Raw genomic sequence first — 13555 nt, 5'->3', positions numbered from 1 at the left:
TTAAAATAAAGAGTTAGAAAAAAAGCTGTCAGCTGAGATGATAGTCATAGTGTGCCGTATTTTCCTTTATTATATTTTGCAGTGGGTGTCCTCTTGGCATTTTTGGAAATGCTAAGGGTCAGATTTGAGTTTTGGGTAGAAGCAGAGCCAGAAAAGCACTAAAAGACTGCAGGTCAGTTTGCTAGCGCTGTTTTGCTATAGATAAGGGGTGACCAGCTCCAGCCCTCAAGAGCCACAAACAGGTCTGGGTTTCAGGATCTCCTCAATGAATATGCATGAGATACAGTTGCACGCACTGCCTCCATTGTATGCAAATCTATCTCATGCATATTCATTGTGGAGATCCTGAAAACCTGGCCCGTTTGTGTTACTCTTGAGGACCACAGGTGGCCACCCCGGATACAGATTTCCTTTCATAAACGATGGAATAGAAGGTTTCAATAAACGGTTCCCAGTATCTGAAGGTGAGGGTCTAGTTTCCTACCCGCTTGGCCTGTCAGAGAAGGATTTGCGTTTGATGTACATACGCATGACTGTGTGAACGACCTTCCTCGTTTTCTAAGCTCTTGTTTTCGGTGGGAAGGGGAGGAGATTGTCTCAGCAGTTTCCCACTTGCACCTTTGGGATTCTGGAGCAACCAGAACCAGCTTCTATTGGGCTGTGGTGCCAGGAACCGTTATTCATAACTGCACAGGGGGGGATTTCCCCTATTTTCACACTGCCTTCCCAACTCAGCCCACCCTTTGCAGTGACGCTTCTCGGCCAGAGGTCACAAGCAATGTCTTGCTCCAGTACCGAGCTAACTTGAGCCCCTTAGTCTGGCCAGCAGATGTCAGTGTTGAGCGATGACTGAGACTCCTTCCCCCAGAGACTAAGAACGCTGCTTCCGCAGTGTTTCAGAAGCCTGACCCATAAGCTGAAACCAGGTTTTCTGCATGGCAATGCACAGCACTTGCCACTGAGCTCCACCACCCTCTTTTCTGATAATTTTGTTGCGGATGTCTTAGCCTTAGCAGGAGATTGTTTGGTGCCATACTGTGTTAAAAAAGTAAATATTGAAAGAGCGCTCCTATGAAAGGGAGTCCTCTGTGCTCAGGTGCGCCCAGTCCTTTGTGGGTGTCATCATTCCCTGCATTTCCCTAGCATATCCAATATGTCTGTGGTACACATAACAGTCAAGATGTGTCAGTGTCCTGCTTTGTAAGACCAGTCACTTCCTCACTGTAATATGAACTTGAGGATGATTAATTGCGGTTTCCTTTCCAGGTGGCCACTTATTCACTGTTCTCCTAACCCAAACACTCCATCACTTGCATAGTTTGATCTGCAGTGTGTCATAGGCAGATGTGAGTGCATCCTAGGAAGGCTGAAGTGAATAATGAAATCTGAGTTGTGAAAATTAGGAAGATGATGTTTGTGGAAGGGATGGTCCTTCTTAACATGCAGTGATGCTCAGAAGGGACTGAAGGCAAAGCAAAATATGCAAAGCTATTGAAACAACATATCTTATTTTTACTTCCCTAAATTGTATATACCGTTCTATGTAACTCAGTATAAATATTAATTTAGTTTTCTCTCCTGAAGTTTTCTATTTTTGTAAAATAATTGTTTTTCTCCACTGTTTTCCCATTGTTTTTCAGGTCCTTGAGTGCCGCAGACAGGCCTGGTTTTCAGGATATCCACAATGAAAATGCATGAGGTAGATCTGCATGCATTGCTTCCATTGTATGCAAACCTCTTTCATGCATATTCATTGTGGATATCCTGAAAACCAGACCTATTGGTGGCACTAGAGGACCAGAGCTGCCTATCCTTTTTGTATGAGATTAGGGTAGGTCAGTGCTTTTGAAGTCGGTCCACCAAGGCTGTGTGGTGAATGAAGTGTAGGTGAGCCTGGATTCATGCATGCCCTTCCTTTGTGCTGGCATCATGTTCTGACCAATGTCAATGTGTTTTTTCCAAACAGTTCGGGTGTTGGTGTCATGAAAGCAGCTTTGCCTACTGAAAAAGAGATAATAAGGGTCACGCATATTGTAATAATTGTGGTTTGTTAACATTTACAGTATGTCATGCATGCCGCATATTGACCGACAGATGTGACTTGTCCTCTAACTCTTTGTTTCAGAGCATAAAACTGGACATACTGCTGAAGATCAGATAACTTCTGATTCTCCATCTTCCACTTGTCTTCAAGCCTCCAATAAAATAAATAAAGAATATGCCACAAGTTCTGTGGAAAGTATGAAAAAGAGGTTAGTCACAGAAGAAGAGTTTAAGTGCTGAAAATAGCTTTGCCCATTCTGTAGCTATGAAGAATATATTTTAAATATGGCACCTAGGGGCCTATGCAGCAAAACTTGAGATTTTTTAACACTCATGCTAAAAGGCTATTTAATGTGTTAAAACGCTAAGGCAGGAGCACAGAAACAGTATGTGTGCTCACTCAAAAGGTGTAGTGTGTACATGCTGTGTACTGAGAGCCCTCTTTCAAACCAACTCAAAGCGAAGGGGGATTTCATGCTACCCTATTACTCCCTTGGCAGCACAATCTCCCCTTTACCTTCAGACACAGGTATTAAGGGGCCTCCTGGCCCCCACCCCCAATCCCACATGCATGAGGCAAAAGAGTGCAAGAGTTCAACCAGTGCCACTTTGAAAGTCAGTGACAGCAGGGTGGAAGGGGGTTGTGCTCTTTTCTGCTCCATTCTCCTTGAGACCTTAACCAGTTTATGTTGAAGATGTAGTCTGTTAAGTGCCGGAAAACAAAATATACAGAGGGGCCTATAGGCTTCCTTCCCAACCCTCACCCTGCTCCTAGACCACAACTTTATTCATTCATGAACATTTGATATTCCGCCTTCTCCCAAAGTTGGTCTCTAAACAGATTACAATACATTTAAATTAGTAGAGGCAACAGAATAGCTTACAGTCAAGTCCAATATAGGAACTCCCATTATTTGGGAGTAGTTTAAAGAGCCAGTTGTGACCCTGTTATGTATAAATACAGTCTTTTGTTGAGCGCTCAGGAAGTTGGGCCAAAGATGTGGATGTTAGGGGAAAGCTTGGCCTTAACATAATACGGCTCCAGGCGCAGGGATGGTGGCACTTTGTTCCAGATTTTAAGTACGTAACAGCTGAAAGCACAAAGTCTCATGCAGGTTCCCATCCCATAGAAGAGAGGGAAGAGGAGCCATTTTGGTGAACCGGAGTTCACTTGAGGGCCTGCAAAGAGAGCGAGGTATTCAGGGGCCTGTTTAGTCAAGCATTTGCAGACGAAGCAGAGAGTTTTACATTTTATCCTGCTTTGCACTGGGGACCAGTGGAGATGATGTAGAATAGGCCTGATAGGATCGGTTGCTTGTGCCCCTACTGAAAATCTCACGGCATTACTTGGTAGGAGCTGTGGGCCATAGCATCCAACCCCCTGCCAAACCCCACAAAAGATTTTACATATTGTGGGCATATCGGCCCAAGGATCCCGCTTCCCCTGATGTGGTCCATTGAAATAGAAGCTTAGAGCCAACAGCTGGGGAGAAAAGCTTCTTTATTTAATGTTACAAGATAATATAATAAGGCCTTATGGAGAGGGAGACCGGCAGAGTGCTATGCACAGCACCACTATAAAACCTTCTCACTGTTAATAAGATATTGTATAGGATTTTACACTTGTTTCTTTCCACCCCGAAACTACGTCACATAATCGTCAAAATTCCTATGATTGGTTTTCTACTATAAACCATCTGAATGGCTGAACTCAGATTTATTCTTGCTCTGCATGTAAATTCATCCTCGCTTTGTATGCAAATGGGCCTGCAACTAGTTACCTTGCCAGCATGACCTTGTTGACTCTAAACATAGTTCCAGTAACCCTGCAGCCCAATAGTTTCTGATAATAGAGCATTTTCTAGTCTGTATAGCAAAAGCAAAACACAAAGCTGAAGCAGAAATATACAACACTTATTTTATTTATTTATTTTAAACTATTTGTTACCCGCCCTTCCTACTTATTAGCAATTATAAAGTTCTTATGATCACAGTCAAAAACTTAGGGGACCAAGAATACTGACTTCTTGTGTGACATATCAAAAAGTGTTTCTCTGCCCTTTCACTGCTCTTTATTATAAGTTAAGTGGGTTATAAATAAAGAAACCATAAGCCATAGCCATAATAGGGACTAAAAGGTGAATTTTAAAACAAGCGCACGGGCGTCCTTGTGCTTGCAGTTCCCGGCGCACGCACATGGATGCGCCAATTTTATAACATGCGCGTGCTGACGAGCACATGCTATAAAATCGGCTCCCCGTGCGCACAATTGCGCCCGATTTTTATGTCAGCGCGCGCACATGTGCTCGAGGGGCGACTTGCGCACGTAAGGGGTGTGAATTTTATAACATCCGCGCGGCGATCTTATCGGGGCGTTCCCCAGTTCCCTCCCAGTCAGCTCCAATAAAGGAGCTAACCTGCCTCCCTTTTCCCCTATCCTCCCTGACCCCTAAAACCTACCTAACTACCCTTCTATTTTTTGTTGTTTTAACTTACCTGCTCTCCCGAGCAGTAGTATGGTGCATGGGCCGACCAGGTGCCAGTGCGCGCTTCAGGGGGGGACACGGTGCCTAATGATGCTGTCCCCGCCCCCTGGCCAGCCCCTTTTTATTTTGCCGGCTCTTCCACGCGTACCATGAGATATGCCTCGTTGCCCTGGTGCTTTGAAAATGCCCACGGCGAGTGCGCGGCCTGGCCACACACGTATTTCCCAGTATTGGCACCCTTGAGGGTTTAATAGCACCTACAACACTCCCACCCACCCGCCCCCCCCTAAAATCAGAAATTTGCTATGGTCTCTGGGCCCCTTCGTAAAGCTCACCCTCCTGCCCAGGCCTCTGGGAGCACAGAATAATCGCAGCGCTTCCGGCAGCGCCCGGCACTGTTTTAAATAAGAGCACTGGTAGTGTAAGCTCCCAGCATTGCCGTCAGAGTGTATTATGGGACAGCTCGCACTACAGACATTCCTGTCAAACAATGCTGGGCTCCTCCAGGACTGTGCTGGCAGCCTGGGGTTTCTGGGGGGTGCCAGGTTGGGTAGGAGGGTTCCGGGGCAGTTTGCTGGTGGGAGGCGGGCTTTAGGAGGGGACCCAGATGCCACTGCAAATTTCTGAATTCTGATGGGGGGGGGGGGGGTGAGGGAGGGAAGAAGGCTCCTCAGGCCAATAGGTCTGCAACTTATAAAATCATTTGGGGAGGGGGGAGGGGGGGTCAGGTGCTATGGCCCACATGGGTTATAATCTTTTAGCAAGACAGGGAATGGGGATTGGGCCTAAGGCTTGCAATGGGAGGTTTTTTCGGCTCTTAACCTGCTATATTTTGAATTTAGCTGGTAATATTAAAGTTATCTGGGGACAAGTTACTCTGAATATCAGAGTTAGCCAAGTAAATTATCTGGCTAAGTTAACTCTAGCCCAGAATGCCTCCTATTTGTCTGGATACATTTTACTCAGCTGATAATCTAACCAGATAAAATTTATCTGGATAGAAGGGTCAGATAGTCAAACCTCGGGGTTTGTCCTGCTAATTTACAGGTCGATACTGCGCATTTGGACGCGCGTTTTCGACGCGCTAGCTTTACCCCTTATTCAGTAAGGGGTAATAGCGCGTCGAAAACGCGCATCCAACCCCCCGAGACTAATAGCACCCGCAACATGCAAATGCACGTTGATGGCCCTATTAGTCATTCCCGCACGATACAGTAAGTAAAATATGCAACCAAGCCACACATTTTACTTTAAGAAATTAACGCCTACCCAAAGGTAGGCGTTAATTTTATTTATTTATTTATTTATTATTTTTATATACCGACATTCATCTCAATTGAGATATCACACCGGTTTACATTCAGGTACTGTAGGTATTTCCCTATCCCCAGAGGGCTTACAATCTAAGTTTTGTACCTGAGGCAATGGAGGGTAAAGTGACTTGCCCAAGGTCACAAGGAGCAACAGCAGGACTTGAACCCTGGTCTCCTGGTTTATAGCCACTGTTCTAACTACTAGGCTATTAATTTCTGCTGGCGTCGGGGAAGTGCACAGAAAAGCAGTAAAAACTGCTTTTCTGTGCACCCTCTGACTTAATATCATGGCGATATTAAGTCGGAGGTCCCAAAAGTTAAAAAAAAGTTAAAAATAAAAAAAATAATAATTTTAAATCAGCCCGCGGCTCTCAGGTTGAAAACTGGACGCTCAATTTTGCCGGCATCCGGTTTCCGAACCCGAGGCTGTCAGCGGGCTTGAGAACCGATGCTGGCAAAATTGAGCGTCGGCTGTCAAACCCGCTGACAGCTGCCGCTCCTGTCCAAAAAGAGGCCCTAGGGACGCGCTAGTGATTCTAGCGCCTCTTTTTACCGCGGGCCCTAATTTAAATATTTTGTTTTACTGTATCACGCGCACAGGACACTGGCCTGTGCGCGCACCTGGAGAGCGGGCGCCCACCCGCGAACTTTACTGTATCGGCCTGTTAGATGTTTCTGGATAAACCCCTTTGATTATCGACCTCCTTTTATTTGTGATGTATAGCATGCCTTTAAAAATACCAACATTTAGATAGCAACACTGGTCCTCTACAATAGACTGGTTTTACTCTAGTTAATCAGATTTGTAAGAAATTTAAGATTTCTCACTTCATAAGTGTCAGCGAGCAAGTTGGGAGGTGACGACTTTTTATTGAACTAACTCACTGCATCTTCAGAAACGCACAGGTCTTAAAACATGGGAGAGTTATATAAGCCTAGGATCCATGGCTGCAGGGAGAAATGAAGGAAGAAACCAGTGTAGGCCCAGGCAGGTCCTGCTGAAATGAAACACTAACTGCCCACTTCTGCAACACTCTCATAGGAATGGCAGTTATTATCTTGGGTTGTCCCCTAAACTGGTTCTTTTTTTTTTCTCCTTGTTCCAGTGCTAACCCGAAATGGTTTCTGCAGAAGTTTCCTGACAAACTTACGTCCTTGCTTGGAAAGCTCTATCTATTTGCGTTTACCTGGGCATTTGGAGGAGTTTTAAAACGGGAAGATGAGACAGAGGGAGATGTACTGATTGGCTTAAATGCGAAAGACGAGTCTCTTCTAAAAATAACCCAGGACTTCAGTGACCTTGTCCATGACATGTGTGAGGGGGAGCAACCTCTTGGTAAGTGGCAGTGAGTAACACGCATTGAACTGATTTTAGTTTATCAACAGGTGTGCGCACCTTTGTTTTTTGATGTTCAAAAAAATATGGAGCTGCAGGACCAGCCCTAGATGTGCGAATTGTGCCCCATCACACGGGCACCAGCATGACCAGGGAAGAACCAAAACCTAGGCCGGCGGAGACATGGAGCTCTTCATGGCTTTAAGTAGAAGAAGAGAAAATCAGTTTGGGGCCAGCGTAACCACAGGCACCATCCAAAGTCGGGGTCGGGGGGGAAAGCAAAGCCACTGAGGTCTTCAGGTTGCACCAATAAGAGGGAAAGTCAATGCGGAGTTTGTGAGCCGCCGTGTACTCACAGGCCTTGCCCTCCTCTCCTTGGTAAGTGTACGCTTATCGTTACCAAGGTTGCCTGTGCGAGGAGCAGGGCTGCACAGTGAGTGAATGGCTCAGTGGCCACACACTGATTTTCCTTCTTATTGCGTTCACAGCCACAGCCTGAAGATCTCTGCCAGGTCCCGGGCCAGCCAGGTGCGGTATGGGGTAGGCTGGAGAGGACCCAGGAAAAGGAAATTGAAGAGGGGAGAGATTGAGTGGGTCGGCCATCTGGGAAAGGGCCATGGGAAGGGTTCCGTAGTGGCCGCCATCTCCCTCCTCCTGATCTTCAGATCTCTGAGGGGACCCCACCCCTATTGTAAGCTTATATACTGTCTTTCTAGTTTCCCAGAGAACAACCCAAAGTGGTTTACAACAATTCACAAAATAAAGGTTACAATCATACATATAAAAATAACTTAACAAAGTTAACACATATCAGATACAATATAAACACGTCTAAAACTCAAAATACAGTCAATGCAAAAAATGTAAATACAATAAATTAAAACAAAATATCCAAATCCCAAACTCCCCACAATCTCAACTATTCCAATAATAGCAATGACAAAGGAATAACCATCCTACCAGAGCTACTCAATCCAAGGAGCAATCATGACCCCAGCCCTCCCAATTGCTCCCAAAGCCTACCAGGGCTAATGCCCCAGACCTGTGCAGTCATTAAACGCTTAATTGGGAGTCATGTGATACTATAAGCATGGATGGAAATGTAACACTGGGCTCAGAGCACCAACCCCTATCTATCTGTTAACATCGCCGCATTGAGGGAGTTTTTTCCCCCTTCACAACAAGTAATTTAGCTTGTTGGACTCCCAGCGCAATTTCTTGTATGTTAATGCGCTCCTTAAGTGCAGCTAGTTGGACCATGATAATTTTGGTAAATTGGTATGTGCTAAAAAGTCTTGTGTTCACATCGGCTGAGAAGCATTGGCCTTATATAGAGACTGATAATATGTTTTTAAAATCTCACCTATTCCCTTTATTGCATTAACAATATTTCCTTGTCTCGATTTCATAGCTGGAATATATTTCTTCCCACCCCAGCTTTTGGTCATAATAGCCAGTAATTTACCTGATCTATTACCATAATGATAACATTTGGCCTTATAATATAATAGAGTTTTCCAAACTCTGTCTTGTAACAGGGTGTTCAGAGTAATTTGTATAACAATCAGTTTTTCCCTCTTTCTTCCTGTAGGATATTTCTCATAACATTGCTTTGCCGCTCGTAATTGAGTTTCAAGGTTTCAAATTTCTTGCATTACTGCTTTATTCTTAGCCACTATATAAGAAATGATTTTCCCCCCTTAGAACAGCTTTTTTCCCAGAACAAAATGGGAGTTGTTCTGTGAGCTTCATTCATCTGTAATTAGTCATCCCATTTTTTTCCTGAAAACTTTTATCTTTGTACAAATATCGGGCAAATTTCCATAGTGAGGATATGTCATTTGATGTAAAGAGCTTCGTGTCTAACCATAGTCGCCACATGGACTGTGATTTCTAATGGACCTGTCTCTGATTTTAAAATATTAGAAAAATCGTGATCTCTCACTAACAGGTAGTGTGCGCTAGAGATGTGAGTATATTCAATGTCTAATGGATGCAAAATTCTCCAGGCATCTAAAAAACCCAAACTCTTCCATAGGTAAGAAACCCCTTTCATTACATGATCTCCTCGTGCAGGGCATCTTGATGATCTATCCATAGTGTAGTCAGAGGCACAATTTAGATCTACTCCCACCATAAGCATCCCTTGAGCATGTTCAATTATTAGTTTTACAGTAGTATCAAAAAATGTGTGTTGATAATTGTTAGGACTGTGCTGAGAAAACTTGTTCCACCCACGTTCTACATAATTTCTAATGTTCTTTCTCGTCCAATCATGTGTCTTGTAAAAGGGCGAAATGCACTCTTAAGGTGCTGTAAGGACTGCAAAAAACTTTATGCCTTTTGTACACTGAGCCAAAACCAGACACGTTCCATGTCCAGTATCTCCTGTGCTGATCAGTCATCATCTGTCTCTATACAGGAAATGACCCGGGTACCAAAATTCTTGTTCTATCTCACTCAGATGTCCCAGCCTAAACCTGGCCTTCCACCAACTTACTATCAGTTGCAAATGAGATCCTGCCCACAGTAACAATTGATTTTCTAAGTCGTCTTCCTAATCCTGCTAATTCTCACTGTCTCCATAAGCCTGCTTGTCTGATTTCACTCCCCCCATGGGACCATCCCCTCCCTCCCTTCTGCCTGGCCATCCCACCCTCTCCCAATCCACATATCAAGTGCTCTCACAATGAGAGACAGCCACCCACAATGCTTTTGTGCGCCATTCCTTTTTGTTGCTCTTTGAGTGAAACATGCAACCTGCAATCTGAACCGTGCGCATGGAAACACTATATGTATATATGAATATATCTTAAAATTATCCTTCAAGATTCTCCCTGAGCTCTCCATGCTGTATGAGAGAATTCAACATCTAGCTTTTCCCCTTTTTCTTTTTTGCTGCTCTTCCCCCATTTACAGATATTGATTAATACTTTCCCCCTTCAAGTAAACATAACACAGGCAAACGAGTGAAAAAACAAATACTCTCAGGAGTATTTTAACAATAAAAACTGAAATAAAATCTCATTAACTTGTGTATACAGAGCTGGTCCAAAATCAAATAAATGTTATCAGGACCAAACTTCTTGTGTAGGACAGCACTGACAAACTAATAAGAAGTTTAGATAGGAGAGAGCTCCCATCAGGGCCAGAAGCTCTGGCCCTGGTGGGAGCTCTCTCCTATCTAAACTATTTGCTAAACTATACCCCCCCCCCCCCCCCCGCGCGTGCCAACATGAAATTATATAACATGCGCGCGCCAGCGCACACATGTTATAAACTTGCGCATCCATGTGTGCGCAAGTTTTGAAAATCTACCCCTTAGGGCATTGGCTCATGAATGCAAGCTTTTACTCACCACTGGAGACAGAAAGGGCTAGAGTCAGCCTCTAGAATTAAGATATCAACCATATAAATGGGCATGGACCAATGTGCCGCAAATGCGCAGTAGAGAGCAGCTCTACTGCGCATGCGCAAGAGCACGTCGGTCAGAGGGCAGCAATATGGTGTTGGGAAGAAATGGAGCAGTGGAGGGCTGCTTGGAAGCGGCGGGGAGGAGTAGCGGCGACGGCAGCAGCACAGAAGGTCTCCGGGGGGTCTCTGTCTCGCGCAGGGAGAAGCAGCGGCGGCACAGACATAGAAATGGGAGGTCTCCGGGAGTCTCTCTCTCATGCGTGCCTCATCACTGAGCGTCGGGCGGGCCAGCAACGAGCCCGGTGGAGAGGCACGCGCGAGAGAGAGAGACCCCCGGAGACCTCCCATGGAGCAGCAGCAGCGGTATCTAAGCGTCAGGCGGGCCAGCAACGAGCCCAGTGGTGAGGCGTGCATTCTGGATAAGAAAAGAAGAGGGAGTGGAGGAGGGCTGAGGGAGAGGGGAGAAGGGGAAGGAAAGGGAAGGTGAGAGGGGAAGGAAAAGGGAAGAGGATATGACTGAACAAGTGGGAAGGGTAAGAAGTTCTGGAGAAGAGAAAAAAGAGTGGAGGAGGGCTGGGAGAGGGAAGGGGTTGTAGATGAGGTGAGAGGGGAAGGAAAGTAAAGATGAGAGGGGATGGAAGGAAAAGGGAAGTTGTGGAGAACAGAGCGGCTCTAACCGTGCCGGTCTGACCGATGGAATCTCGCCCGTTTTAACGGGCTTAACGGCTAGTATAGAATATAAATCGCAACATGTATTGCCCATCCACCTACAAGCAGTATATTAAATTTAACGATTTAAAAAACTTGACGTTGGTTTTGCTCACAATTGCGATTGCAGCCTATTTCACAATTTTTACCACTATTAGGAAATAGAGACTTTATCCTTGAGATACTCTAAAAATATTTCAGATTGACTTGCAAAAGGACTCTAGACTGTTTTTCACATGAATAGTAATAACAATCGGGTACCCCCATTCCAGTATTTATGTAGTGAATATAATATCCCACAGGTACAGTTTTATGGCTACTTACATGTCAATCACAAAGTAAGAGAGTACAAGCTCCCTACTCATCACATCACAACATACATAGGGAACCCTATGGCACCGAGAGAATTTCTCAATAATGAAAGCATAACAGCGTCCACCATCTTAACGGCAAACAATCCTTTTAAGGATTGTTTGCTGTTATATTCTATACTAGCCGTTATATTCTATACTATCCGTTAAGATGGTGGACGCTGTTATGCTTTCATTATTGAGAAATTCTCTCGGTGCCTGCTAAGCTGTTTGTGAGGCACACATAAAGTGGATTGTTTGATAAGTGGAATGATTAGAATATACCAGGAATTGCTGAAGATGTATTTGAGGTGGTGATATAACCGAGAAGGTGTGCAACGGTGCCGGTGATTGAAACTGGAGGAAGTGTATTTTAGGTGCAAAAATCTGGAGAGTGGAAGGCCGGTGGGTCTCGTCGTCTCCGGATGAAGTGGGAGTGATTTGTCCCCTGAGGAAGCTGCGGCGAAACGGGGATCCCTGTTGGGACGTTGTGAACTGCTCCCGTGGAAAGAATACATTTAGGGGTAGATTTTCAAAAAGGGCGCCCTCGCATACTTTTGTAGGTGCATCAGGCGCAAACAAAAGTACGCTGGATTTTAGTCTGCTAAAATCCTGGATCGGCGCGCGCAAGGCTACCGATTTCGTGTAGCTGGCGCGCGCCGAGCCGCGCAGCCTACCTCTGTTCCCTCCGAGGCCGCTCCGAAATCGGAGCGGCCTCGGAGGGAATTCGCTAACGCCCTCCCCTCACTTTCCCCTCCCTTCCTCTACCTAACCCACCCCCCCGGCCCTGTCTAAACCCCCCCCTACCTTTGTTGGGGGATTTACGCCTCCCAGAGGGAGAAGTAAATCCCCGCGCACCAGCGGGCTGCTGGCGCGCCTAGACGCAACCCGGGGGCGGTTCCGAAGGGCGCGGCCACGCCCCCGAACCGCCCCGGGCCAAAACCACACCCCCGGGCCCGCCCCTGAAACGCCACGTCCCGCCCCGAAAACGGCACGCCGCTCGGCCCCGCCCCTGACCCGCCCCCGACACGCCCCCTCGGAAAACCCCGGGACTTACGCGAGTCCCGGGGCTCTGCGCACGCCGGCAGGCCTATGTAAAATAGGCGCACCGGCACGCAGGGCCCTGCTCGCGTAAATCCGGGCGGATTTACGCGAGCAGGGCTCTTAAAATCTGCCCCTTAGGATTTAAGAATTTGTGTTAAGCACTTTAAGTGAAATATGTATGGTGCATCTATTAAAAGGGAATAGATGGGGTTTTAATGGGTGGGGAGTGTATGTGGATGAGTGAATGTAGTGGGTATATGTGTTTTAGATGTTAATATACTGCTGCTAAATAAGTGTGATTATTCATGTATATTGGGTTGCACATGTTTTTGAATTATTGTAAACATCAGTGGATGTAATTAATAAAATGAGAAAAAATTGATGTGTATGTATTATGTTAAGCACTGCTGATAAATGGTAATATTGATAACAAAATTGTTATGAGATTATAGTAAATTATAGTAAATTGTGAATGTTAATGCTATAAAAATGAACTCATAGGGTTCCCTACTTACATGTCAGACATTATATCCACTCACTACATCTTCCGGACTTTCCGAACCCCCATGGGATGACTTATCCGAGAAGTTTGTCCAGGAGGATCCTAGTCAATCTTATTGGTATAGATTTTTATGGAAGCAACTCTTGCCCAACTCTTGTCCAGAGTTGGGCACAAGAGTGACGGTAGGACTACTATGCAAGATGTTTTTTGAGTTTAAGAGCTCTCACTACTCATGTGAGTCTGAGGGAAATTTAAATCTCTGCATCTCTTCTACATGCTCCACAACGTGCTTGCTGAATTGGGTTGACCGACTCTGACAAATGTAAAAAACGTGAGGAAAGTATATGTGTTTGGGGTCA

At 45.4% G+C, this 13555-nt stretch overlaps 1 protein-coding gene across 2 annotated transcripts in view; it reads left to right on the top strand.

Annotated features, from left to right (window-relative positions):
• DNAH14 (dynein axonemal heavy chain 14) overlaps nucleotides 1-13555 on the top strand; it is a 461040-nt gene that overhangs the window by 218222 nt on the left and 229263 nt on the right. For both annotated transcript variants that reach the window (XM_029593090.1, XM_029593089.1), the window contains exons 42-43: nucleotides 2126-2252; nucleotides 6949-7178. In XM_029593090.1, the coding sequence (XP_029448950.1) occupies nucleotides 2126-2252; nucleotides 6949-7178 (357 nt within the window). The remainder of the gene's footprint in view (nucleotides 1-2125; nucleotides 2253-6948; nucleotides 7179-13555) is intronic.

Source organism: Rhinatrema bivittatum, chromosome 3 (assembly GCF_901001135.1).
Source record: "Rhinatrema bivittatum chromosome 3, aRhiBiv1.1, whole genome shotgun sequence".
In the NCBI taxonomy this organism is placed as follows: domain Eukaryota; kingdom Metazoa; phylum Chordata; class Amphibia; order Gymnophiona; family Rhinatrematidae; genus Rhinatrema; species Rhinatrema bivittatum.
Note: the sequence above shows the minus strand (reverse complement) of the source record. Positions and strands in the feature narration are given on the sequence as shown.